The following is a 24,354-nucleotide window of genomic DNA, read 5'->3' on the forward strand; positions in this document are numbered from 1 at the left end:
CCAATAACTTTTGCTGATGCTACTGTGCCTGCTAGAATGAGCTATCTTTTTAATAGATGAAATGTGCTTTAATCCATCATTTATTTCTTTAAGTAAAATGTAACCTTTTCCAGAATTCTACAAGAAACAATTGTATAATTTCCTCTTCCATTTACAGAGTTTTCTGTCTAACTCAATTATTTAGGAATTCGCAACATTGACCATAAAATAGACAGGGTCACTTTCATTGTAGGGCTTTGTGGTTACAAACATCAAAGAAACAGTTTCAGTTAAGAATCTCTCTGGGTAAAGTGCCATTGAATCACATCCAATTAATGGGCTATGCTCAAAATTCAATTCAAAATTATGCATATATATCCTCAGCAGAAACCAGATTGGATTGGATCCAGCTTTCTTTTTCTTTCAATCACAGCTAATGTTCTTTTACTATCACCCCCATCCCACTTGCCTTTTGTTTAATCAGATTCAGTGGTGCCTTGCATAGCATTTTTTGTTGGTCAGAGGGGACCCAACCCCTTTAGTCACTATCAAAAGAACTGATTGGATCCAACCCATAATGATTGAAACCATATTTTGAGGTTTTTGTTTTGGCTAAGTCAAAACCTAGATTAAAGTTTATATTCTTATCACGGTTATCCTCTTCTTTGCTTTTAAACACGTGAATGTTCTCTTTCAGAATGCATACACAGCAACAGCCATAAATGGGACAAATTTCTGCACTTCAGCCAAAGATGCAGTTGTTATTTTAGCAAAGACCTCAACTAGTACCATGGCAATCAACTGCTTTGGTGATTTTATTATCTTTCTAGGAAAGGTAAGTTTTTATCGTTTACTTCTTATGCCATTAGTAAAATCAATCCTGCCGGTATCTGTATGGCAGTGATGTCAAAGAGCCAAATTCTCCTTTCATGAAAGTAGTCCAAAATAATGCATGTCAGTAAAATGCATGGAAGGAAACTGTAACTTGCAGAGGTGATGTTTAGAGCAATGGCAAACAGACGTTAATCTTTCAGCAAATAAGAAAAGGCATTTGGGGAAAGTGATGATTCTTTCCTCAAATAGTACATAACCTAAAGTGCCAATCTAGGCACGAGTTATGATTAGCATTTCTTGCTGCTCTTTTTAAGGTAACTACCAGTCATACAGCCCTCAGCATCTCATGTCGAAAGCAGCGATTCTGGAGGCTTATTAAGGGTTTTGTTTTTTAAGTGGGAGATCCTGATCGCCAGTGTTCCGAATAACATCTATCCCTAATTTGGACAGACAGAAATAACATAAATAAATAAAGTATTATGGTAAATAGTAATTAACCAGCTCCACTATGTTGTGAACAGCAGGAAGGGAATAGACAAGATTTTTTTTGTTTTTAAAGCAATAAACCAAGGATACTTTGTTTTATTAAAATAGCTTATTCTGAAATGTAGTGTCCACATTTCTTTCTTTCTTCATACAGATATTTGTGGTGTGCTTCACAGTTTTTGGTGGTTTGATGGCGTTTAACTACCACCGCGAGCTACGTGTTTGGGTCGTTCCACTGCTGCTCGTTGCACTTTTTGCTTACCTGGTCGCTCACAGCTTCTTATCAGTATTTGAAACCATAATAGATGCCCTATTCCTTTGCTTTGCTATTGACATAGAAACAAATGATGGATCTCAAGAGAAGCCATACTTCATGGACCACGAATTAATGGTAAACGTCCAAAACGGTAGTGCTTTATCTGGAAGACTGAAGAGATTTCCTTTCCTTTCCTTCTACTTTCAGTTTTGTGTTTTTCTTGGCAATTCCCGTGGTATGGTAGAATTCACTTAAGACAGAATGTGGCATGTAAAACTATTCTTCCTATGTATATGCTATGGGATAATTTTTCTCACCATACACTTGAGAGGTGTAGCATAAATCAGAAAACTATTGAATTAATACAAGATGCCCTATTGCTGTACTTTTATGCACATGTGGCTCCATTGCTCAGGGTAGCGAGAGTACTGTAAAGCTTACTTGTGCTTCGGACATTAGTTTCTACATTATTTGGACTTTTTCTCAACAATATCAGCAATGACGTGATGATCCCACATGGGTTTGGACTGGTGAAGGGGAGGGAATAGATGGGACTTTGCCGCCTATTATTATTATTATTATTATTATTATTATTATTATTATTATTATTATTATTATTATTATTATTACTACTACTACTACTACTACTACTGCTACTATTATTACTATTATTACTATTATTACTATTATTATTATATTGTACTTATTGTTTTATGGGTTTTTATGTAAACCGCATGAACCAGCATGGTCCATGAGTGGCGGTTAATAAATATAAATGATAAATAAATCTCTAGGAAGCCTTTAGTAGCATGGGTGCCCAAATGCCCAGTTGTCTAAATCCCCATTTATGATCTGTTTTACTTTCCCACAACTCCTTGAAACAAATTTGAATTAATTTGAATATTTAAATCGTTGCTTCCTAGTGAAAAAGTGTTAGTAATTTTTTCACTCAAATTTCTCTCAGATTTGAGACTCTCAAACAAAAACATTATTTGAAGAGAAATTGTAACGTCAATTTGTCTTGTTTTTTTTTTTCAAACAATACACTTAACATGATTTCCCTAGTAATTATATCTGTGTGTTAATGCTAAACATTTTTTTGGGACATAAGTTCTGCTTAGTTTAAGGCGGCTTATTAGCCTAGTAAGCATGCCTAGGAATGCAGCCTTACATCCCAGTTCTATACAGCCATATACAGGATTTGTCTAGCTGCGTTCAGTAGTACTTATTTCCTTAAGATCTAGTTATGAAACAAAGTTTCATTCAAGGTATAAGGTTTCATGAGCCAGCTTGGTGTAGTGGTTAGGAGCAGGGAATTCTAACTTGGCTGAAGCATGTTTGATTCTGCACTCCCCCACATGCAGCCAGCTAGGTGATCTTGGGCTTTCCACAGCACTGATAAAGCTGTTCTGACCAAGCAGTGATATCAGGGCTCTCTCAGCCTCACCCACCTCATAGGGTGTCTGTTGTGGGGAGAGGAAAAGGAAGGCGAATGTAAGCCGCTTTGAGCCTCCTTTGGGTAGAGAAAAGTGGCACATAAGAACCAACTCTTCTTCTCCTTCAGATGTTATCATGCTCATGAAAGCTTATACCTCAAATAGAACTTTGTTGGTCTTAAAGATGCCACTGGACTCAAGCTTTATTCTGCAGTTTGAGACTAACATGGCTCCCCATCTGAATCTGTCTATCTTTAAAGTATTTGAATGAAAAAACTTACACCAAACTACTTTTAACATGACTGTTTAATTGTGGCCATCATCTGTATCTGAGAAAATGGACCAGATCTCTGGCTAAAAGTCAGACCATTAATCAAATAAAAAATGTTAATAGATAGAAAGTTGCAGAGTGCAAAAGCGAAACACTTTTGTGGAATTCAGGGATAATTTTTGTTTTTCTTTGTAGAATTTTGTCTATCAGAGCAGCAAATTAACTGAGAACAGTCAGAGAAGTAAGACTCTTCACAGCAGTGAATATGATACAGAACTCCAACCTATGGTGAGTAACAAAAGTCAAACCATATTGGTGTGACCAGATTACAGTGTGCATTACAAGATTTTGGTAAATGTATTTCCATGCTTAGGTAAGGGATGTAGTTGGCCATCATGATGTGGAAAGTTCTTATCGGTATCCCCAAATCTGCAGCTGTTGATGTTACAGTGGGTGAGAGCCTGACAGAACCAAAACAATGTGCACATTCTCAATGTCACTGTCATCTTTATTACTCCTACATATAAGAGCCCTGCTGAATTGAGCCAGTGGCCCATCTACTCCAGCATCCTGTCCCACAAAGTGGTTGACCAGAATGTAGAGGCCAAGGCCATTTTAGATGCTTCCTCCTAGCCCTGGTATTTTCCACTGTAGGTACCAGCCATTGATGGACATATTCTCCATGAATATGCTTAACCACCTTTTTAAAGCCATCTACACTCGTGGCTATTACTATTTTCATTGACAGTGAATTGAACAGTTGAATCACTCGTGAAGTAAAGTATTTCCTTTTGTCTGTCCTGAACCTATTGCCCATCAACCTCACAGAATACTCTTAAGTTCTGATATTATGGGAGAGGGAGACAAAGTTTTCTCCACCCTTTGTACATTTTTTTAAATCACTATGGTGTTCCCCCATGAAGCCTTCTAGGCCCAGGCGCTGCTTTTCCACCTTCTCCACTTACCTCCAGTCTTTCCAGTAACACAGGAAGAAACCAGGAGGGCAGAGAAGGATGTTTGTTGCTGTTTTGGGCAACAACAGAGTCCAAGGTTCAAATACCAGAACACAACCCCAAGTTTTACTTGTCTTTTATCTTTCCCATCTGCCTCCATCAATACTTTCCTTCTGCTCCCGGGCCTGCCCAGGATTCCTTGATTGGGGCCTTTAATGAGTGACCCTTACCAGAGGGCTAGGCTTTAAGGTACCTAGGCCTTCAGATAAGAAGAAGAAGAAGAAGAGTTGGTTCTTATATGCCGCTTTTCCCTACCCGAAGGAGGCTCAAAGCGGCTTACAGTCGCCTTCCCATTCCTCTCCCCACAACAGACACCCTGTGAGGTGGGTGAGGCTGAGAGAGCCCTGATATCACTGCCCGGTCAGAGCAGTTTTATCAGTGCCGTGGCGAGCCCAAGGTCACCCAGCTGGCTGCATGTGGGGGAGTGCAGAATCGAACCTGGCATGGCAGATTAGAAGTCGGCACTCCTAACCACTACACCAAACTGGCTCTCTGGTAAACTGGTAATAATTACTTGCTGTTCTATTGGCCAGGAATATCACTGCCCAAGCCTTACCAGCTGCCTTTCTGAACTCTCCCTTCACCCTGCATGCCCATTTCCTGGCACTGTTCATCTACACCTTTGTTGGTCTTTACCCCATGGAGGTTTCTACTTATAAGGCATTGTTTCCTCTTGAGGAGTATAATACTGGTAGGTTTAGCTCTTTATGGGGCCTCAGGACCCAGTTATGCCTTTCCCTCCTCCTGTTAGCTAGTGTGCAACCTCTCTTGGGGGTGTTGCCAGGGTCCCCCCTTTCACACCCCAGTCCTTTTCTAGGTGGGAAAATCCCAATAGTTCTAATTTTCATCTCGGTACTGAACTAAGCCATGTCATGATAAGCAGACTCCATGGCTAAACCTGGAACAAACATGCTGAACAATTCCCTGCAATCCCAGAACATCATGTTACATTCTGATAGAGTGACCACATGTAAACAAAGTATATTTCATAGCTGCGGGTAAGAAATAATTTTGGTAGGTTTGTGCATTTTGCTTGTCTCCTGATCTAGGATGCTTGGAGAAGACAGAGCAAGAGACACTTTGCTAACTCTTTCTGCGAGCTCTTCCACTAGATCCAATTGGTATTTATTTACTTGCCTTAATCTGGTGTTAGGCATTCAGATCCAGAAGGCTGAAACTCTACTCTGTACCTGCTGGCGTCATTCATCAGAGATCAAGTTGTTTTTCTTTAAGTAGCAGTCAATGTTTGTTTCACTGCTCCTTCTGTTTTGCTTTCTGAAGTGGCATGAATGACAGGCCATGGGAAATATGCAACACTGGATAAGAATATTTGGTGATATTCTTTAAAATTGTGTGTCTATGGCATAATTGAGAAATTTTTTTTTAAATACTGAATGCTTACTAAAGCAGGGTTTTCTGAGAGAAGTTTTACAGTAGCAGTTATCCTTTTCCTGCCAAACTATTTCATGCCAAGAGACAGAAATCTGTTCAGATAGTCAGATTTCTGGATTTTTAAAATATACTCTAGCAGGCTTAGTTCTTTGGATATTTTTTCAGAACTTTCTGGTGTATGGAAGTAATAAGCTGGTCTGCCAGTCTGGAATGTGTGGTTTTAAGTTTATTATGTTTATGAGTGGCTGTGCTTAGTTTTTACATTATGTGGATATCTTCAGGCTTTTTTTGCCTGTGTGTGTGTGTGTGTGTGTACACACACACACATATATATATATACATACGCACACATTAGTGGAATGTGCAGAACTGTAACCTCTGTCCCACCCTTCCTTTATATCCCATTATTTGCTTTACACATCATTTTACAAAACTTATATTACCATTAAGGCTAATTTTATGCATTATCTCCCCTTTCCCTCCCACTGATTACAGACTAGAACCTGAGATGGCAGTACTGTATGTGGAAAACTGAGACAAAAATCAAATGAAGGTTACCAGCGACTTGAAAGAAATTATCTCCCAAATTGGTTTGTACCTTTTGCACTAGAAGAGATGATTAAAAGCAATCTCCTTTTGTAGAGAATTCCTCCAGCACACATGGTTTTAATAAAATAGTATTTAAATTTTTTTAAAATGAAATTGTGTTCACAAAGAACTCTGCTGTTAGCTCTGTGGTTTCACCTTGACATGGTAAAGGCACCTTGGGAAAGAAAAACAATGAAGGTGATTCAGCAACTATTATGCATGCAATGCAGCCTTATTTAACATCAGTGGCCTGGAAAATATCTAAATTGTGACTAATCAGAAGTTAAGATTAACAAACTGTGCTAGTTATATACATCCATGTGACAGTGAAATAACTAGCTGTTACGGGGATCATGCTTCATACAGTGACAATAACTCCTCCTGTATTTTTGTGGAAAGTTCATTTACTGAGTGGAAAGACAGGTTCATTTACTGCAGGTTTCACTAAAGAAGATACTTTCAGACCATTGCATCCTGCCAAGGAGACTTGATGGTCACACAAGACAGAGCTCTAAGACTAAAGGCCAAAAGTTTGGAAACATGCGCTATCTTTTTATTTTTCCTAGGCAGTTTTCACAGGAACAGGACCTCATTGTACTAGACATTTCTTTGTGGGCACTGTATTTCTTATACTCAAGGGAATATTGCCACAAAGAGAATCATATTCCATTGCATCACATGGGAATATCACTGAAAATGCCACTGATCTGTTTCCTAGAGAGGAAGTAGTCCATCTGTATAATGCATAGTCAGTCAGTCAATGTGGAAATTTAATATTTTTATAGTAATAGTATTTTAACAGATATTAATGTGACATACAAAGCACAGACTGCAATCCCGTGACATCCTTAATATGTCCCTAATAGAAGAAATGTACAACAGATCTTTTTCTGCCCATAAGTAATATGATGGGACACCATAAAAATTTCAGAAACGGCCTGTGATGCAACACCACTGGCTTTTGTGCAAAGATGGGAACATAATCCCCACTCTGCAAGTAGATCTTCCCTTGTATTCTTCTGAATGCTAAGAAAGTTTTATTGATAAAACCTACAGTCAGCAAATGAAAGCCAGTATTTGTGCCTAATTATTTCTCCATTTCTAGCTAACAGCATAGTAGAGAGAATGGATACATTTTGTACAGATGAAACAAAGGTATGTTAAGTGATTTGGTGAAATGGCAGGAGGTAATGGCTGCTAGAAGACATACGTAGTAAAGTATCTTGTGTGCAAAAAGAAAGGATTTTGTCTGAATGTATTGAGTCTACAAAAGTAAAATCAGAGATTAAAAAACAGGACAGAATTACATCCTGCTCAAAATACACTGAGGGGAGTTCAGAGATACACAAAGGACTTTGTCAAGAGGAAATTGATTTAGCTGAAGGGACAGCACGCCTTACACAGAGCTGTCCCAACAAGAACGGTTGTTCTGAAGCTGTAGGCCAAGACCCACATGTGCATCATGACTCTGTTGTAGATGAGTTGTGAGGCCAGGAAAACAGAGAAAAGGAAAGTGATCTTGGATTTGGTTCTGAGTGGGTCAGGACCTGGGAAGAGATGTAGAGACTGTTACACCAACTGGGAAAGTGACCGCAATGCTATTAAATTAAGCATTCAGGTCAATGGAAAGTTAGCCCTAAAAATCCAAAACTTTGACATTTGATTTCAAAAGATGAAACCTTATGAAAATGAAGGGAATAGTAAAAAGGAAGCTGAAGGGAAACACAATGGAGTCAAATCCCTAGAGGATGCTTGGAAGCTATTTAAAACAACACTAATTGAAGCACAAACAGAATACATTCCAAAGACTTGGGAAAGTATTGCTAAGTCTAAAAAGACCTGTGTGGATAACAATGCAAGTGAAGGAAGCTATAAAAAGTAAAGAGACTTCCTTTAAAAAGTTGAATATCTTCCCCAATGAATTCAACAGGAGAGAGCACTGGATCTGACAAAATGCTAGTCAATAATTTAGGCATGCAAAAAGATTTTTGAAGAGCAGGTTGCTAAAAGCATCAAGACTAACATCATTTTTAAAAATATATCTGTGGAGCAGGAGACCAGCTAGAGAAGCAGTGGGGCCTTTGGATGACAAATGAATAATGGGATCGTTAAAGGAAGATGGGGAGATGGCAGAGAAACTCAATGACTTTTTTGCTTCTGTGTTCACTGTGGAAAGTATAGGGCATGCACCCAAGCCACAGCCACTATTTTCAGGAAGGGAGTCTGAAGAAATGAGCCAAATGGAATGTTGATAACTAACCCATAACATGTAACTAAATTCAACTGCTGTACCAGAAACATGGAGAATAGCAAATATTACACCAGTTTTTAAAAAGGGATCCACAGGGGAATCAGGAAATTACTGGTCAGTCAGTCTAACATCTGTCCCATGCAAATTACTGGTCAGTCAGCCTAACATCTGTCCCATGCAAATTAGAAACAGTAATCAAAGATGGAATTGTTAGTCACATAGACGAACAAAGCCTGCTGAGAGAAAATTCTCATGAATTCTGCAAGGGAAGTCCTGCCTCACCAACCTTTTGGAGTTCTTTGAGTAAGTGAACAAGCATGTAGACATTGGTGACCCAGTAGATGTTATGTACCTGGATTTTCAAAAGGCTTTTGATAAGGTACCTCATCCAGTGTAAATTTAGCAGTCATAGGATAAGAGAATCGATTCTCTTACGGATTAAAAACTGGTTAAACGACAGTAGAGGTAAGTAAACAGTGGAGTCCCACAGGGATGGGTTTTGGGGTTGATACTTTTTAATTCACAAATGATTTGGAAATAGAAGTGACTAGTGTGATGGCCAGGTTTGCAGATGACACAAAATTATTCAGGATGGTGAGGACCTCCTCAAACTGGATGATTGGGCAATAATGTAACAAATGAAGTTCAGTGTCAGCAAGTGTAAAATTAATCTCACTGGGAGCAAAAATTCCAACTTCTAATGAGGTCTGAACTTGATGAGAGAGGGAAAAAAATCTTGGGGTCATAGTGGAGAGCTGAATGAAAGTGTCAACTCAATGTGTTGCAGCAGTGAAAAAGGCAGACTCTGTATTCGGGATTACTAGGAGACTCAGAATAAAATAGCCAATATGGTATAGATTTATGCCCCAGTACAGATTTATTGAGTATCCTCATTTGGAACACTGTGTACAGTTCTAATTACCATATCTTAAAAATAGACATTTTGAAGCTGGAAAGAATAGAGGAGAACAACCAAGATGATTAGGGAGCTGGAGCACCTTTCCAGTGAGAAAAGGCTGAAGAGTTTGGGACTTTTCCATTTAGAAAAGAGACCACTAATGTGGGACACGATAAGAATTTGAGAATATCCAGTGAAGTTGATGGGCAATAGGTTCAGGACAGATAATAGGAGATACACAGAATGATTAAAATGTGGGATTCGCTGCCGTAAGAAGCAGTGATGGTTGCAGGAATAAACAACTTTAAAAATGGGGTTAGAGATTCATGGAGGATAAGTAGCTACTAGTCATGGTGACTAAGGAGAACTTCCACTTTCAGTCCTATTCTGGATAGGCAGAAAAGGCCGAGAGGACAGCCATATGGAAGTGGGGCAAATTCCCACTTCCGCCTGGCTGCTACCCTCCCAGGCCTGGTGCAGATTAGGCCCCAGAAGCTCTGGGCTAAGGGAACACAGAATTTCTCTAGCCCACTGCAGGGGCCAACAGGGCTGTGTGGACACAGACTGCTGCGGAGTGTGCAGCTTCTCAGCAACACACCCCCAGTGGCCTCGTGCAGCTGCTACTGTGCAGAATCGGCTTCAGAGGCACTAATGTTCTGAATCCCAGTTGGGAAGTACATCAGGGGAAGGCCTCAGCTTCTATGCCCTGTTGGCTATCCAGAGGAACTCTTTGGCCGCTGTGTGAGAGAAGATGTTGGACTAAATCAGGCTTTCTCATCCAGTGTTTTGTGAAAGCCTGGGGCTTCTTGATGGCTCTGGGTTTTCCGAATGGCTGGCGTTAATTTGTTATTCATTTTTAAAATTTGTGAAAAATTTATAGGCTGATATGACCATGCATGATTATGTTGACCTGCCTCCCCCCCCCCCAATGGCTAATCATGGGCCTAGAGAGTTAGGAAGAGGAGGGGCCCCAGGTGGGCATGTGCACAGCTATGCTTCCCAACCATACTCTGCATGATCAGGCCACTTCTGGGGTTTCTCGAAGCTTGAAGAATGTTTTAGGGGTTTCTCAATGGTAAAAAAGTTGAACAAGGCTAGACTAGATGGTCTACTGATGTGATCCAGCAGGGCTCTTCTTATACTAACAGTGTGGACTGGGAGGGAGGAGAAAAGCAGGAGAAGGAGAAACTGCACTGTTTTCCTTTCTGATATTTTTTTAAACACTCTCCTCCTTTGCCTTGTGAACTTCGTCATTCCTTTGGATGTGAGAGAGCCTTAGTTTGCTTGCCAGCTGCTAAAAGCAGGGGATTGTGTTCCATGTGCACATTCCCTAAGGTGAGAATTGATAGCAGACGAGATGACAGGAGCAGTAGCCTATGTCCTATGACTACTGAGGGCCAGGACAGATCCAAGCCCTGCCTTGTGATACTAGGTTTGGCTTGTACCTGGCCACTGAAACTACACTTCTGCAGTGCTGAGTGAGGGCAGCTGACAGATGCATTTTGTGGGGGAGCAGCAGGGGAGGGATTGTGTCAGCATGGGCACTACATGTTATATCTGAATGCAGTCTGTTCTGCTGCATTCAGAGACATGAGTATAGAGAATTGAGGGGGCAGGTACCTTCCTTAGCTTCTGACCTTATTTCATAACTGCTACATTTGGCACCCTTCACCCCGCCCCCGCTGGCCAGTTCCCATGAGCAGGCTATCTGTTTAACATGTTTGCCAGAATATCAAGGACAACTTCTGCTGTTTATATTTTCTATTTAATAACTCAGAGTTATCACATGCCTTCCAGAAACCAACATTTATTTATAAAAAATACAACAGGATCAGTTTATGATGAGAAATGTGGCAATAAATACAAATTCAAAGAAAAGGCAATTCTACATGGATACATTATGGCACAGAAAATTTTTTTAAAATTGCACCATCAAAACATAGGGACCTCTGTGGGCTCAGAACTGTGTATGAGCTCTCTTTCAAGAAAGTCAGCTCTTTCTATCAGTTTGGTCAATTTAGAAGAGGGAATGGGACACACACAATCACAAAGCACATTTATTGCGTCTAATGTAACCTCAAACATTAGCAAGCAAGCATGGAGGAAATTTAAAAAACCAAAAAACCCTTTTCAGTAATAAGCTACAACCATAGTTTTTGTGGCAAAGACCACAATCAGCAATATGCACAAAAGTCTTTTACAGTCTTCCATAAAATAGAACTGTAAATAAAAAGTTTCTTTAAAAAAACAAGGCTTGATATGGTATGTAAAATGCCTATTTCAGAACAAGATTGTAAAAAAATGCATAGTTTTTCTTTATTAAAAGACTTGGCTGTATAAGAGAACTCCCCTTCACAGTATTCCTTTTTACTTCATATGCAGTTATTTGTTATGCTGTAGACTGCAACTGTTACAGCACTAAAGGCAACTAGAGAAAGAAAGGGCAGAGAAAGGAAAAAGGAATGTTATGTAAGGCAATATTTACCTTAGGTACATGAGCATAATGTGTAAAGAGGATGGGTAACAATTCCACAAGGCTAGTTTCGTTTTTACTGAATAAAATAATAAACTAATACTGAACTTTTTAACTCGAGGCAACCCTAATAATCAATGCCCTGGTCACTGTACTGACCATGGTAATCTCTCTGATAGTCATCTTGGTACTCGCCGTGATAGTCATCTGGATACTCAGCCTGATAATCACTATCGCTGATTTCAGACCCATTAGTTCCTGTTCCTTGGCTTCCATTATGAATGATGGGCTCTGTTGGAGCAGCACAATACTTTGGGTCGTACACTTGTCGTCCAAGCCCATACACGCTCATCCCCTTCTGCGAAGCCACTTTGTTGGTGCCCATTTGTAGTGAAATTGTAGTGTTGTCCATGGGTTGTAATGTGAGCTTTTGGTCATAAATGTCTCGCCTGGTCCCTGGTGCAAGCATCCCTGCCTGAGAAGAAATGTTTATTTCAAAAAAAAGCCAAATAGAATACAGGTTTTCAATAAAGAATTGTGGCTAATAATGAATGATCAAGGGGGTAACATGTATGGATTAAAAATTGCTAGACACTGATTAAGCTGCTAATCTTGAAAAAAATAAAGTCTCCCAAACGAGCATCCAGGAAGGTGCTTGCAGATATTCTTTTATTCAGAAAATTGAATAGTAAGTCCAATAAGAAGTTGCCTTGGGTACATGATACAAAAATCAATCTGTACTTCAATTTTTTTTTAATCTCTTCATTTCCTTACCAAATAACAAGGCAAGGGAAGAAATTAGGTAGGAACTCTGCTGTTTGTTCTTCTTCACATTCTGAGTGAAAAGACCAGCTCTTAAAAAACAATTCTTCATAGGGCTACTAACCCCCACCCACCCCCTTCCCTGAGATCAAACTGAAGAACTAAACATTGATTTGGCATTTGAAAATTTATTTTGTTGCACTACGAGGGTCTGATCTGAATGGTGAATAAGTTGTAACCTAACAGCAAACCTTCATTTACTGCTACAGGAGTGAGCCTCAGGCTTGCAACCTCCTCTGCCCTACCTTCTGCCACCTAATGAATGACTCTTGTGAGCACACGTTTTGGCATTACATCTTAGCTGCCATTCCAAATCACATAAATTCTTGTTGGCAGGAAAAGCTCAAACAACAATCTGGTGATTTAGAGACAGATTTGCTATGTAAGGGGAAATAATTCATTATCTTGCCTGGCAGAGAAGGAATGTGCAAGTCCAAAGATCAATCAAATTCATTTGTATAGTAGCAAATTGTAGATTTCTGAAATAACTGTGCTATGCCTATGCCAATAATGAAGCTATAAAATACGGTTTCCAATATCAGAATACAGACTGCAGGATAATTTTGTTTACCTGACTGGCTCCTTTGTTAGTACCCATTTGCAAACTAATTGTTGTCTGGTCAAATGGTTTATCAGTTTGCATCTTTGGATCATAGAGATGTCTTCTGGTCCCATAGGCAGTCATACCTGCCTGACTGGCACATTTGTTGGTTCCCATCTGGAAAGACAGGGCATATAGAATAGTTGACTCAGGAGAAAATTAGCCCCAGAATGAATAGTTCTAAATAAAAAAGACTTAATCGCAATGAATAATGAATTGGACCAGTCTGCAGCTAAAGTGAAGAGGTCTCACCGTTTTTAAAAAGGGATTTTGTGACATCTTAAACCTAGTGCATTTCTGCTGGTAAGAGTTAACAGTGCCATTTTCAAGGCACTGATACAGGAAATGCCGTTGATTAGTATAGAGCAGGGGTAGTCAACCTGTGGTCCTCCTGATGTTCATGGACTACAATTCCCATGAGCCCCTACCAGCAAACGCAACAATTCATGGAAATTGTAGTCCATGAACATCTGGAGGACCACAAGTTGACTACCCCTGGCAAAGAGCACAAGTTTTGTAGGCAGGTGCTGGCATCTGGTAAAAGGATTCCTCGTTAGTAGAACTGAGAATGAGATGTAAGAACCACACGTCCACTGCCCTTTGAAGTAAGCAATCTGAGTTAGCATAAATTTCATACTGAGCCTTACCTGTAAGCCAATCACACTTTGCCCCGCCTTAAGTTTTCCTGCATCAAAACTCCTTGCTTGTTTTTCTGCATATTTTACTCCAATGTCGATTGTAGTATGAAAACCTTTGGTTTTTGCCTAGAGAAATCATCATATAACAGTATTTTTAGTGTATATGTCTGCGACATGGAACATTTTGACTTGAAGATACCTAATAACCTCTGCCTTTTGGCTGAACTCTAAATCAAGAGTCTTAATCCTTAATTGTATACAGTTTGGGCAGCTGGTTAATTTGGTGACAGCTGATCCCTAAGCATGAACTAAGCTTGGTCTTTCATTTCACCCATGTCTGATTTAAGACAACTGCTCTTTGGGTATAGATTAAGTTCATGAGATTTGATACCATGGAAGGAAAAGACATTTTGTACATTAAAAAAGGTAACTGCAAAGCATTTCCCATTCTTTATTGCTATGCCCTATAACATTATTATTAATAATAATTACCAGGCATACACTTCTAAGTAGCTCAGTTATGCACTGGTCTCTCCATATGACAACAAGTACTTACCAGACCTGCTAGTGCTACCAGTGACGTCTGAACCTGGGTCATATTTCCATTCTCAAAAAGATCATTTGCCTCAAAAATATCATGTGGTTTCATGCCATATTGTTGAATGGCCTTGATAAAATTTCCAATGTTCTCCAGCTAAAATGAAACAAATACAGGAACCAATGTTATTTATATATTATATTTCTATGTCGCCCTCCCTGCTGGCTCGGGGCGGTTTACATAAAACATAGGGAAGTACAGCATAATTCATGAAATCAAATAAAAACAATAGTAGGTGGTTTCAACAAATGATAACCACGTCTATAACATTTCATGTAACATTTCCATATAACGATTCCAGTAACAGCATTAAATTGCTAGCTATGTTAACTATGATTCTATAGGTTTGAGATTCAGTATATGGATCTTAGGAATTGTTAGTGTTTCAGCTTGGACATGCTGACTGGTCTACCAGGCTTCTATGACATATGGCTATGTTTAATACATAGCTAAGCCCTTAGGTTCAAGCTGTTTTCTTTTGCCATGAGAGAATCGAATCCCTTCCTTCCAATCTTTAAATTAAGCCTTCATATAGGGCCTGACCAAATCCAAGGCACTGGTAGTCTTAACACTTTTTTAAAACCTGTTTAAAATATCTCTGTCTCCCCTCATAACAAAAACATTTTTGAGGAGGCTTAAAAGTTCATGAGGTTCATTGGTCAGATCTCTCAAACCTGATGTGAAATACAACAATCACTCTATTCTCTACAGTTATTTAAATCCACATTTTTTCAAGGCATAAGACAGATTTCCTCATGATTATTTCCATGACCTATCCTGTTGCAGTATCTATTTGGAGCTTCATTGTGTTGGCCAGAAACGGCATATTCATCTATGCTCTCTTACTAATGTCCTAGTTGTTAATTTGTGTGAGTATACCACCCTAAGCAGAGTAATGCCCCTTCTAAGTCTCTTTACAGCAATGGACTTAGAAGAGCTCTGCTTGGGATTGCACAGTGATAGTGTTGGAAGCCCACAGCACCAAACATTTAAGGGAGAGAGCAAGCAGTTTGCTTTTGTACTTCAGTACAAAGTGTCAGATTCCCTGGGCTATGAACAATTTAATGTGTGCATAGCTCTAACAAGGGAAAGGGGAAAAAAGGGACATGTGCCAAGAGGTAGAGATTTCTCTAAGCCTGAGAAAGTTCTACACAAAGCTGGCAGTTCTCTAATTCCTACAAGCAGTGCTTACCTCCTTGATATCCTACTCCCATACACAAAACCCCAGGTGCAGCACCTTCAATGGTATTCTATCAAAAAAGAAAAAATTTCCCACTATTTGACCATTAATTGCTACTTTACCTTAACTGATGAACAATTTCTATCCACTTGACAATATATAATTACAACATGCCTTCACTGTACATTTTCATTAATACATTTTGTCTTCAAAGTAAATTCTTTGCAACAGCTATGCGGCATATTATTTTGTTTACCTGGTGCCAATTTAGTTTGGATTGATTAATTTTCTTTATAGATCCTGGCTGCAATTTGTTGATGAGCCTGTAAAAATTAAGATGCAGTTATTTTAATCATTTTGTAGCACCTCTGAGGTCGAAATGTATTTATTTATTTACATCCTGCTTTTTTGAGCAAAAGAAGACCCTAGCTAGCCAACCATCCTTATCCATGGTTTTCTTTATATAAAAGGGAAACTGGCCCTGGGGTGGACCCAGTCTGGCTGTCCGAGATGGAATAGGGCCAATCAGGGTGCGGCCTGCCCTGAGTGGCCCACCCTGACAACACCCACCTGAGCTGCCCCTGGGGCTGGGAAGGCCTTTTGCCACATTGCAGATGTGGTAAGAGGACTTCCTGGGCCCAGGGGCGGCTCTCAGCCGGGCCAGCCGGTGTGGGGGGGTGGCTCTCCCTTGCCCCTGGCCCCAGAAAGATCTCTCGCTGTGTTGCAGACAGGGCTGGGGCCTGTCCGCTGTCCCTCTGCCGCAGGTAAGCGCCCGCAGTGGCAGGGAGGAGGGGAATGAGGATGGCTTGCCTGCAGCCCACCAAGCACAACTGCCACCTCTTTGAGGGCCGTTGCGCCACCGAGGGGGGCTTCCCCACGCACCGCTAATCATGGCGCACGAGGAAGCCACAGGGTCACTGGGGGGAGGGGCCGTGGCTCGCTTTGGCCATGCTTGGCGTGCCCTGGGTAGGTGGCCGCAGCAGCAGTGGTGAAGCCCTTTCAAAGCCCGTTCTTTGGAATGGGATTTGCAGCTAGTGCTTCTATAATACAAACATCAAATAATTAGACAAAACAGTAGCAACTTTCAAGTTCTTTCATAGGCAGGCAGCTAAATCAAAATTGCTTATTTGTTTACACTAACAGTTTATAGAAGAAGAAGAGTTGGTTCTTATATGCCGCTTTTCCCTACCCGAAGGAGGCTCAAAGCGGCTTACAGTCGCCTTCCCATTCCTCTCCCCACAACAGACACCCTGTGAGGTGGGTGAGGCTGAGAGAGCCCTGATATCACTGCTTGGTCAGAACAGTTTTATCAGTGCTGTGGCGAGCCCAAGGTCACCCAGCTGGCTGCCTGTGGGGGAGCACAGAATCGAACCCGGCATGCCAGATTAGAAGTCTGCACTCCTAACCACTACACCAAACTGGCTCTCTTATATTAGGAGCAGTATATATACTATGGAGAATAGTAGCACTTTCCCTCAGCTGCACCACTTCTGCTGTGCATCTGAATGGTTGTCTACATGAAAGCTCACTTATGAAGGGAAGAGCCCATCGCACTGCGGGGGAGAGGGGAGGCACCGGCGCGGGCAAACGTGCAGGCGCGGAGCTGCCGTGCCTGCACATTTGTGCTTCCCTCTCCCTTGCAGCGCAGTGCTTGCTATGTTTCCCTCCCCTCCCCCGCAGTGCTCGCTACACCGGAGCGATGGGGGGAGAGGGAGGTACAAATATGTAGGCGTGGCAGCTCTGCGCATGCGCATTTGCGTGGCAGCTCCACGCTTGCGTGTTTACCCCTGCCGGCGCGCTAGGACCTGGGCCTCCCTCTCTCTCCCCTCCCCACGGACTGGTCCCCAGCCTGGAAAAGATTGGGGGCCACTGGTGTAGGAGACACATTGGTTGGCAAAACCCTGTACAACAAGCCATACACATCAACCTTCCCTCTTCCCATTCTGAAAACTGATTAAATACGGACCATGGGTCAAAAAAATTAAAGGAATGGAGGAAAACAACCTATAATGGAATGAAATTATGCAGCTTACTCGCAAAGAATGATGCCATCCTTTAAGCCCAGCTGGAAATTTGCCCCAATGCTCATTCCAGTAACTTCCTCAATCCAGTTACGAAGATCTTCTTCTATCTGTGGATCATATTTTAAAGCAATCTGCAATACAAAAAAAAAAGGAATTCAATATCTTCCTTTTCCAGTTTTAATTAAAATAATTTTACATTTGACTGGGGAAGGATAGTTTATGAAAGCATCTGCTCCACTGCTCTCTCAGGCATCAGTTTCAGTGATTTGTAAATATGAAATCACTAAATCTTCAGATGCTTTATCTGACCAAATATGGTAATTTCTTCGCTGTTTACACAAGCCAAAGAGTTTCTTTTAAAATATTCGGGACCATGATATGATGTGAGCTTGGTGGTACACATTCTACCCACAACATAGTAAAATGTACTTTGTCCTTATGAAAGATCCCCAAACAAAGGTTTGGGGGTGGGGATCAAGGATGCAATAAAAGTACTTATTTCGTAAATTTTAGTAAATTCAGTACATTTCAAATCACAGCGTAACCCTAGGCATTCAAAAGTAAGGTCCCATTTTATTCTATGTATTTACAGGTAACTGTTCTTAGGATTGCAGCCATGGGCCCTTAAGGAATTTCCTTAACATTTCTCAAGCAAATCTCTTTTTGTTCTCATTTAAGGCATCTACAACTTGGAAAAGGGATTTCTGATTTTGAACATAGGTAGACGTTGACTGACCCATAGCATTATTATTATTATTATTATTATTATTATTATTATTATTATTATTATTATTATTATTATTATTATTATTATATTTATTTCCCGCCTCTCCTGACAGGCTCGAGGCGGGTCACAACAACTAACCCCATTAAAATTCCCATTAAAACATCAATCTACTAACATGGCGGCTAAAAATCCCATCCCTCCCCCAATTATTAAAGAGGTGAAGAGGAAAGGATAGGGGAGTAGCGTACACTCCAGCTCCTAGGGGGGGAGCGATGTCCCTGATTCGCTGACCCCAGCCTCAACCATAGACCTGGTGGAAGAGCTCCGTTTTACAGGCCCTGCGGAAAGCTGACAAATTCCGCAGGGCCCGCAGATTACCCAGGAGCTCATTCCACCAGGTAGGGGCCAGGACTGAAAAAGCCCAGGCCCTGGTCGAGGCTAGGCGCGCTTCCTTCGGGCCGGGGACGACCAACAGGTTCTCACCCGCAGAGCGTAAGGCCCTGCGGGGGGCATAGAGTGGTAGGCGGTCCCTCAGGTATGTGGGTCCCAACCCGCGTATGGCCTAGAAGGTTAAAACCAAAACCTTGAACCAGATCCGGGCAGCAATTGGCAGCCAATGCAGCTGCCTCAGCACCGGCTGGATGTGGGCCCTCCAAGATGTTCCAGTGAGGACCCTGGTAGCTGCATTTTGTACCAACTGTAGTTTCCAGGTCAGGGACAAGGGTAGGCCTGCGTAGAGCGAGTTACAGAAATCTATTCTGGAGGTGACTGTCGCATGGATCACTGTCGCATGGTAACATACAAATGAACCTTTAGACTGCACAGTCACAGTGCTATAATAATTGTAAACAATAAAGTATAAAAATATAATTCTTTGAAATACTATAACCATTCTATTATATCGTACACTTTTCACCAAATGTTGTTAACATAAGGTTAACCTGAAGCAAGATAAAATAGATAAAACAATTACAAGCTAACAAGGACTGTGTTTATAATTTTATAAGAAAGTGCACTCCAATTTTAAGAAGGGGCATGAAAACAAGGTAAGAGTAAATTACCCTAAGAATTCAGTAGACAAAGCTAAAATTTGACATGTTTTGAGCTCGGCACAGTAGGTATAATGTCCATCTGTAATTACAGCTTGAGATCTGGCATAACACAGTCACTAAGTATGAATCAGGCATCCCCAGTTTGAATCTGACCACTGCCATGAAGTTATTAGAAAGCTTTAGGCAAGCCAGTCTCTATCCCTCTTCTGGAGTTCTCTGGGTTCTGCCAGGGTAGAGACCGGGATGGTAAGATCGGGTCCCTCCCTTCCATTTCTTAACATCTGTATCCCCCTAGGCTAACATTGCCTAGGGTCATCTACTGGGACACAATGACTGCGAGCAGAAGAGTTGAGGGTCTGCGGGGGAGAGCAGGATATAGATTGTTGCTGTCATCCATTGAGTAAAGTGTATCAGGTTTTACTGGGTTTTTATATCTTTTTATATTATTGTAAACTGCCATGAGCTGACCTGGCCGAGAGAGGTGGTCTTTAAATAATAAATAATACAAGGATATTCTGTACATCAAAGACCATCTCCCCAGATTTGTGTTTCCTGCAGATGACACAAACATGAAAGCTGATGAAAGTGCACTGAAAGACAGCATTCTGAAAAAGAGGATTTCCCTGCCCACAAAATTCTGTACAAATTCTGTACCTATACATTCCCCCCCCCCATTAATATCAGTAAATGAATTATAACAACGCCAAGTGAAAATGTAGATGTTTTGGGGTAGATTTTATCTCATAGCAGAGCTGTGCTAGATGGTAAGGAACTTTCCTGCCTCCCACTGCTGCTGCAGCTTTCTGTGTCCTCTCATAATTGTGCTGCTGACTGGGGAAGGCACTGGCAAACCACCCCGTATTGAGTCTGTCATGAAAACGCTGGAGGGCGTCACCCCAAGGGTCAAACATGACCCGGTGCTTCAACAGGGGATACCTTTACCTTTTTATCTGTGAGTGGGGAGGGGGGGTCAGGGACCCCCTGGAGACATCAAAGCAAGGTGTATGCCTATAGTGGGAGTGCCAAAATCACTCCCTTTCATTACTTCATTGCCCTCTTCAAGTAGAAAAGTAGGTTAGGATACAATCCAGTAACATCTCCCATTGTTATCCTAAAGCAATAGCCTTTTAGGTTTCACTAACACTTTTTAATGTTACTGCTCTTGTAGTGATACCCTTCATGTAAAAAAATGCACACCATAATCTTTTAGTACAAGGATGATCGTTTAGTAAAAGATCAAGCAGCCAAGCGACACAATGCACAGTGGGGAAAACACGCTCCTTAACAGAGACTGTATCAGTGTAGGAAAATGTCACATACGTAGCAGAAGAACTAGAGAAGATGTTGCTTAAGATTAGAGATGGACAAGATGTTTCAGATCTACCACTGTCCATGGAGTTCACTCTCCTTTCTCTCTCACTGATATCTCTAGGCATATGGGCTTCACAAACATGCAAAACCTGTTTGCCCAGAGATAACAGTTATACATACATGCATTCATTATGGGCAACATGAATGTCTTCAAAAAGGGCAGTAAGCCTTGTATAACCTCAACTCTAAAAAGTTTCCCTCTGGCCTATTGTTGCACAGAACTGACCCAAAATCAAAATGCCCTTCAATTAAGCTGACTTAGAGTAGACTATAAAAGGTGCAAGAGCACACTATAAAACAGTGGTTCTCAACCGGGGGGTCAGGACCCCTTTGGGGGGGGTCGAATGACCCTTTCACAGGGGTCACGGCAGGGTGAGCAGCTTGGCCAGGGTGGGGTGGCCACCGCCACTGTTGCCACTTCTCCTGAAGCCCCCCCCCCCCAATTTATATACAATTTATAACCAATTTATATACAATCATGAACAATGGATCTTCATGCCATTGGTCAGTTTGGGTTTAATTTCTGTGAAAGAACACTTGCATAATTTTATGTTTGGGGTCACCACAACAGGAGGAACTGTATTAAAGGGTCGCAACATTAGGAAGGTTGAGAACTGCTGCTATAAAAGGTATTCTGCTTTACTTATACCTACATGTTTAAGCTTCTGAACTTCAGCAAGTATTGCAATGGTTTACATAAACTTATCCTAGCACACAAGACATACAATACCAAGTCCTTTGCTGCATTCTTTTTTGGCTTATTATATACATCACCAAACAAGCTCATTTGCATCATGTCCTATGCTTAAAGACACGAGGGAATTTTAAATAAGTCTTCATCTCTGGAAGACCATCCTGTTAACAAAAGCATACACCTAAAACACCTCCAAGAGTCTGTAACTCCTTAATATACCTTACAGCAAGAGAACAGAAATGCCTAAGGATGGTCTAAAGAGTATTTCCCCCCTTTTCTTTTGAATTGAGTGATTCTGATCTGCATTAGTAATGGTGATTAAGAGAAATGGGGAAGATATAGCTGTTTATAATTAAGTAACAGGAACAATGCAATAGGATAAGATATTATGAGAATCTGCCAAGAGTTTCCTAGACTCAGGAACTCTGCAGAGACTGAGCCAATATTTTAAAGTAATTTACTATATACTCTTTGGTTGTACAGTGTTGCTATGAAACACAGTAAAGTATTTTTTCAGATACGGCATCTAACAAAAATGCTTTATTTTTAGCATTCAATAGTGAGTCAATATGGTTGAAAATAACTCTGGATCTGTTTCAAATCAATTTTAAAATGATGAAGTTTAGGCAAGCTAGATGGTCATCCTATGCTTTATAGAAAATCCCATAGTACAGTAGGCTTTGAATGTGGAAGACGGGCTGCTTATGTGGTTTTAAAAATACTACTTTCCACTACTATGCAATAGAAATTGCTAGAAAAATAGATCACATTCCCAACTTTTCTAGGACACGTGCATGTCCAGTTCTTTGCAGGATCACAGCGAAAGCATCGTCTCCCTCTCCATGCTATAACTTTGTGGATAAGACATAGAACTGCCTGCACATACCGCAGCAGCCAGGAACTGGACCACAGCAGGAGCTGTCTCCACTCACGTGGTCTTGTTCAGTGGAGAGCTGGGCCCAAGTAACACTCTGCTCCTAGCAAAAGCTGCTCTCCACGACTGTTTCTGCATTGGGAGAAATACCTTGTTTTAGCTTTGCTTTGGATTTTCTTTGGATATTGTGAGTCGACTCTAGGCTTTTCCGCATTTGGGCTTTCCTCCCCTCATTTCCCAGGCTGAAATTCTCCATATGCTTCCCACATTTGAGTGGGAAGGAGGCAGCCTCCCATGAAGCTTTGCTCCTTTCCCTGTTTTCACAAAATGGTGCTTGTTTGCCCCTTTCATTTCGTTGTGCTCCTTAATTCCACCATTCCGTGCCCTTGATTGCCTCCTGCCCTTTCCTCCCCAGTATACTGGAAGTGTGTTCTTTTTTCTTTTTTTTTAAGTGGGTTACCATGCAGTGTGGCGTGGAAGACTGCCACTTTTTTATTGCTAGAAACATATTTGTAACGTGATAACCCATCTTTTTAAAAGGCTGATGTTTTGAGAAGGAGGGGGAAGGGAGGGGTGACAGAGGATGGCAGTGAGGCAACTCACATGCACAAATGATTCAAATGGTGACGGCAGGAAAAAGCCTGAATGCACACATTTCTCCATTGGGCAGACTTGAATTAGATTCTGCCTTGACCAATGATATCGCTGTAGCCAGGAATTTCCAAAATTGTGCTGTAAGTCAGAGGACTATTTGGGTCTACATCTGCAAAGGCTAATTTTAATGTGGAAATGGACTGAAAATTTGGCCCTTTAAAAATGATAATCCAAACAATATTGCTAGTGCAGAAATGGTCCCTGTGTGTATGCATGCCTGGAGACCAGTCATTGTGTGCCATACCACATTCTTGAGATTAGTTTTCCATCTATAAAAGTACATGATATGATATGTCTCTATAAGGATTTGAGGGGTTTTCCCCATTTCCAGATGGAGCCTTTTTTAATAACACAGGGGTATAATTAATATATCATGTCATCACAAGAGGCTTTTCAGACAGAGGGAGAGAAAGAATGTTGGCTGTTGAACTAAGTGCAGAAAATGTTTGTCTTCAGAGTATTGTGGCCAAGGAATGTCATCAATTCTGTCGTTTCTGCGAAATCAACTCCCCCCCTTCCTCTCACAACCTTCATACACATTTGATCTGACTACTTAAAGCATTGAAATTCTTCTATCCTCTCCAAGCTCCAGTAACCAAGGATCAGCCTTATGGCACTTTACAGAGTTCCCTCGCAAATATTTGCTTTGGATTACAACATATGGATAGACAGCCAGGCAATGTATGATTTGTAAAGAAGCTTTAAAAATTTTCTTCACAGCAACAATGAGTGAAGTGTCTCAAGCAGACTTGCAGGGCTTATCTGAAAAGACTTAGTCAAACAAGTAGCAAGTAACCTGCCTTCTGAGAGCTCTGGTTCATAGTTTTGTTAGCTCAAACTCAGATGCTCCATCACCTCCAGTGCTCCAACAGTAATTGCTGTACTCCACTTAGGTATTTTGTTGACAGCCAAGAAAACAAATGGACAGCTGTTGGAGGCTACATCAGCCTTAGTTTGTCTGAAGCAAGGAGGGTGAAGAGCTACAGCAGCGGTCCGCAAGCTTCCGCTTGCCGCGGACCGCTGTGGAGTAGTGGGCGGAGAGGGTGGCCTGGGGGCCCACGCACACGCGGCAGCCCCAGCACAAACGCGCATGTGTGCGCAGCAGCATGTGTGCGCAGCAGTCCGCGCGTTTGTGCCGCCGCCATGCCGGCGGCTGCGGCTTCCCCTCCCGGCCCCTCCGGGCCGCGAGCAAATCGACTGCTAAAGTGGCCGATTAGCTTGCCAAGAACTGATTACTTGCAA

At 41.3% G+C, this 24,354-nt stretch overlaps 2 protein-coding genes across 6 annotated transcripts in view; one reads left to right on the forward strand and one right to left on the reverse strand.

Annotated features, from left to right (window-relative positions):
* Positions 1 to 6,362, forward strand: part of SLC44A3 (solute carrier family 44 member 3) — a 133,616-nt gene extending 127,254 nt beyond the window's left edge. For all 4 annotated transcript variants that reach the window (XM_077332951.1, XM_077332949.1, XM_077332950.1 and 1 more), the window contains 4 exons: positions 677 to 814; positions 1,454 to 1,690; positions 3,458 to 3,550; positions 6,163 to 6,362. In XM_077332951.1, the coding sequence (XP_077189066.1) occupies positions 677 to 814; positions 1,454 to 1,690; positions 3,458 to 3,550; positions 6,163 to 6,174 (480 nt within the window). In that variant the 3' untranslated portion in view covers positions 6,175 to 6,362. The remainder of the gene's footprint in view (positions 1 to 676; positions 815 to 1,453; positions 1,691 to 3,457; positions 3,551 to 6,162) is intronic.
* Positions 6,302 to 24,354, reverse strand: part of CNN3 (calponin 3) — a 34,902-nt gene continuing 16,849 nt past the window's right edge. The window contains exons 2-8 of one of the 2 annotated variants that reach the window (XM_077332954.1): positions 17,750 to 17,871; positions 15,973 to 16,039; positions 14,495 to 14,632; positions 13,948 to 14,064; positions 13,271 to 13,417; positions 12,037 to 12,352; positions 6,302 to 6,430 (exon numbers count right to left, since the gene is read on the reverse strand). In XM_077332954.1, the coding sequence (XP_077189069.1) occupies positions 6,408 to 6,430; positions 12,037 to 12,352; positions 13,271 to 13,417; positions 13,948 to 14,064; positions 14,495 to 14,632; positions 15,973 to 16,039; positions 17,750 to 17,871 (930 nt within the window). In that variant the 3' untranslated portion in view covers positions 6,302 to 6,407. Of the gene's footprint in view, positions 6,431 to 11,195; positions 12,353 to 13,270; positions 13,418 to 13,947; positions 14,065 to 14,494; positions 14,633 to 15,972; positions 16,040 to 17,749; positions 17,872 to 24,354 lie in introns of those variants that run through there. The other variant, XM_077332953.1, reaches the window with a different exon arrangement.

The sequence above is a fragment of the Paroedura picta genome, chromosome 4 (assembly GCF_049243985.1).
Source record: "Paroedura picta isolate Pp20150507F chromosome 4, Ppicta_v3.0, whole genome shotgun sequence".
NCBI classification, from domain to species: Eukaryota; Metazoa; Chordata; class Lepidosauria; order Squamata; family Gekkonidae; genus Paroedura; species Paroedura picta.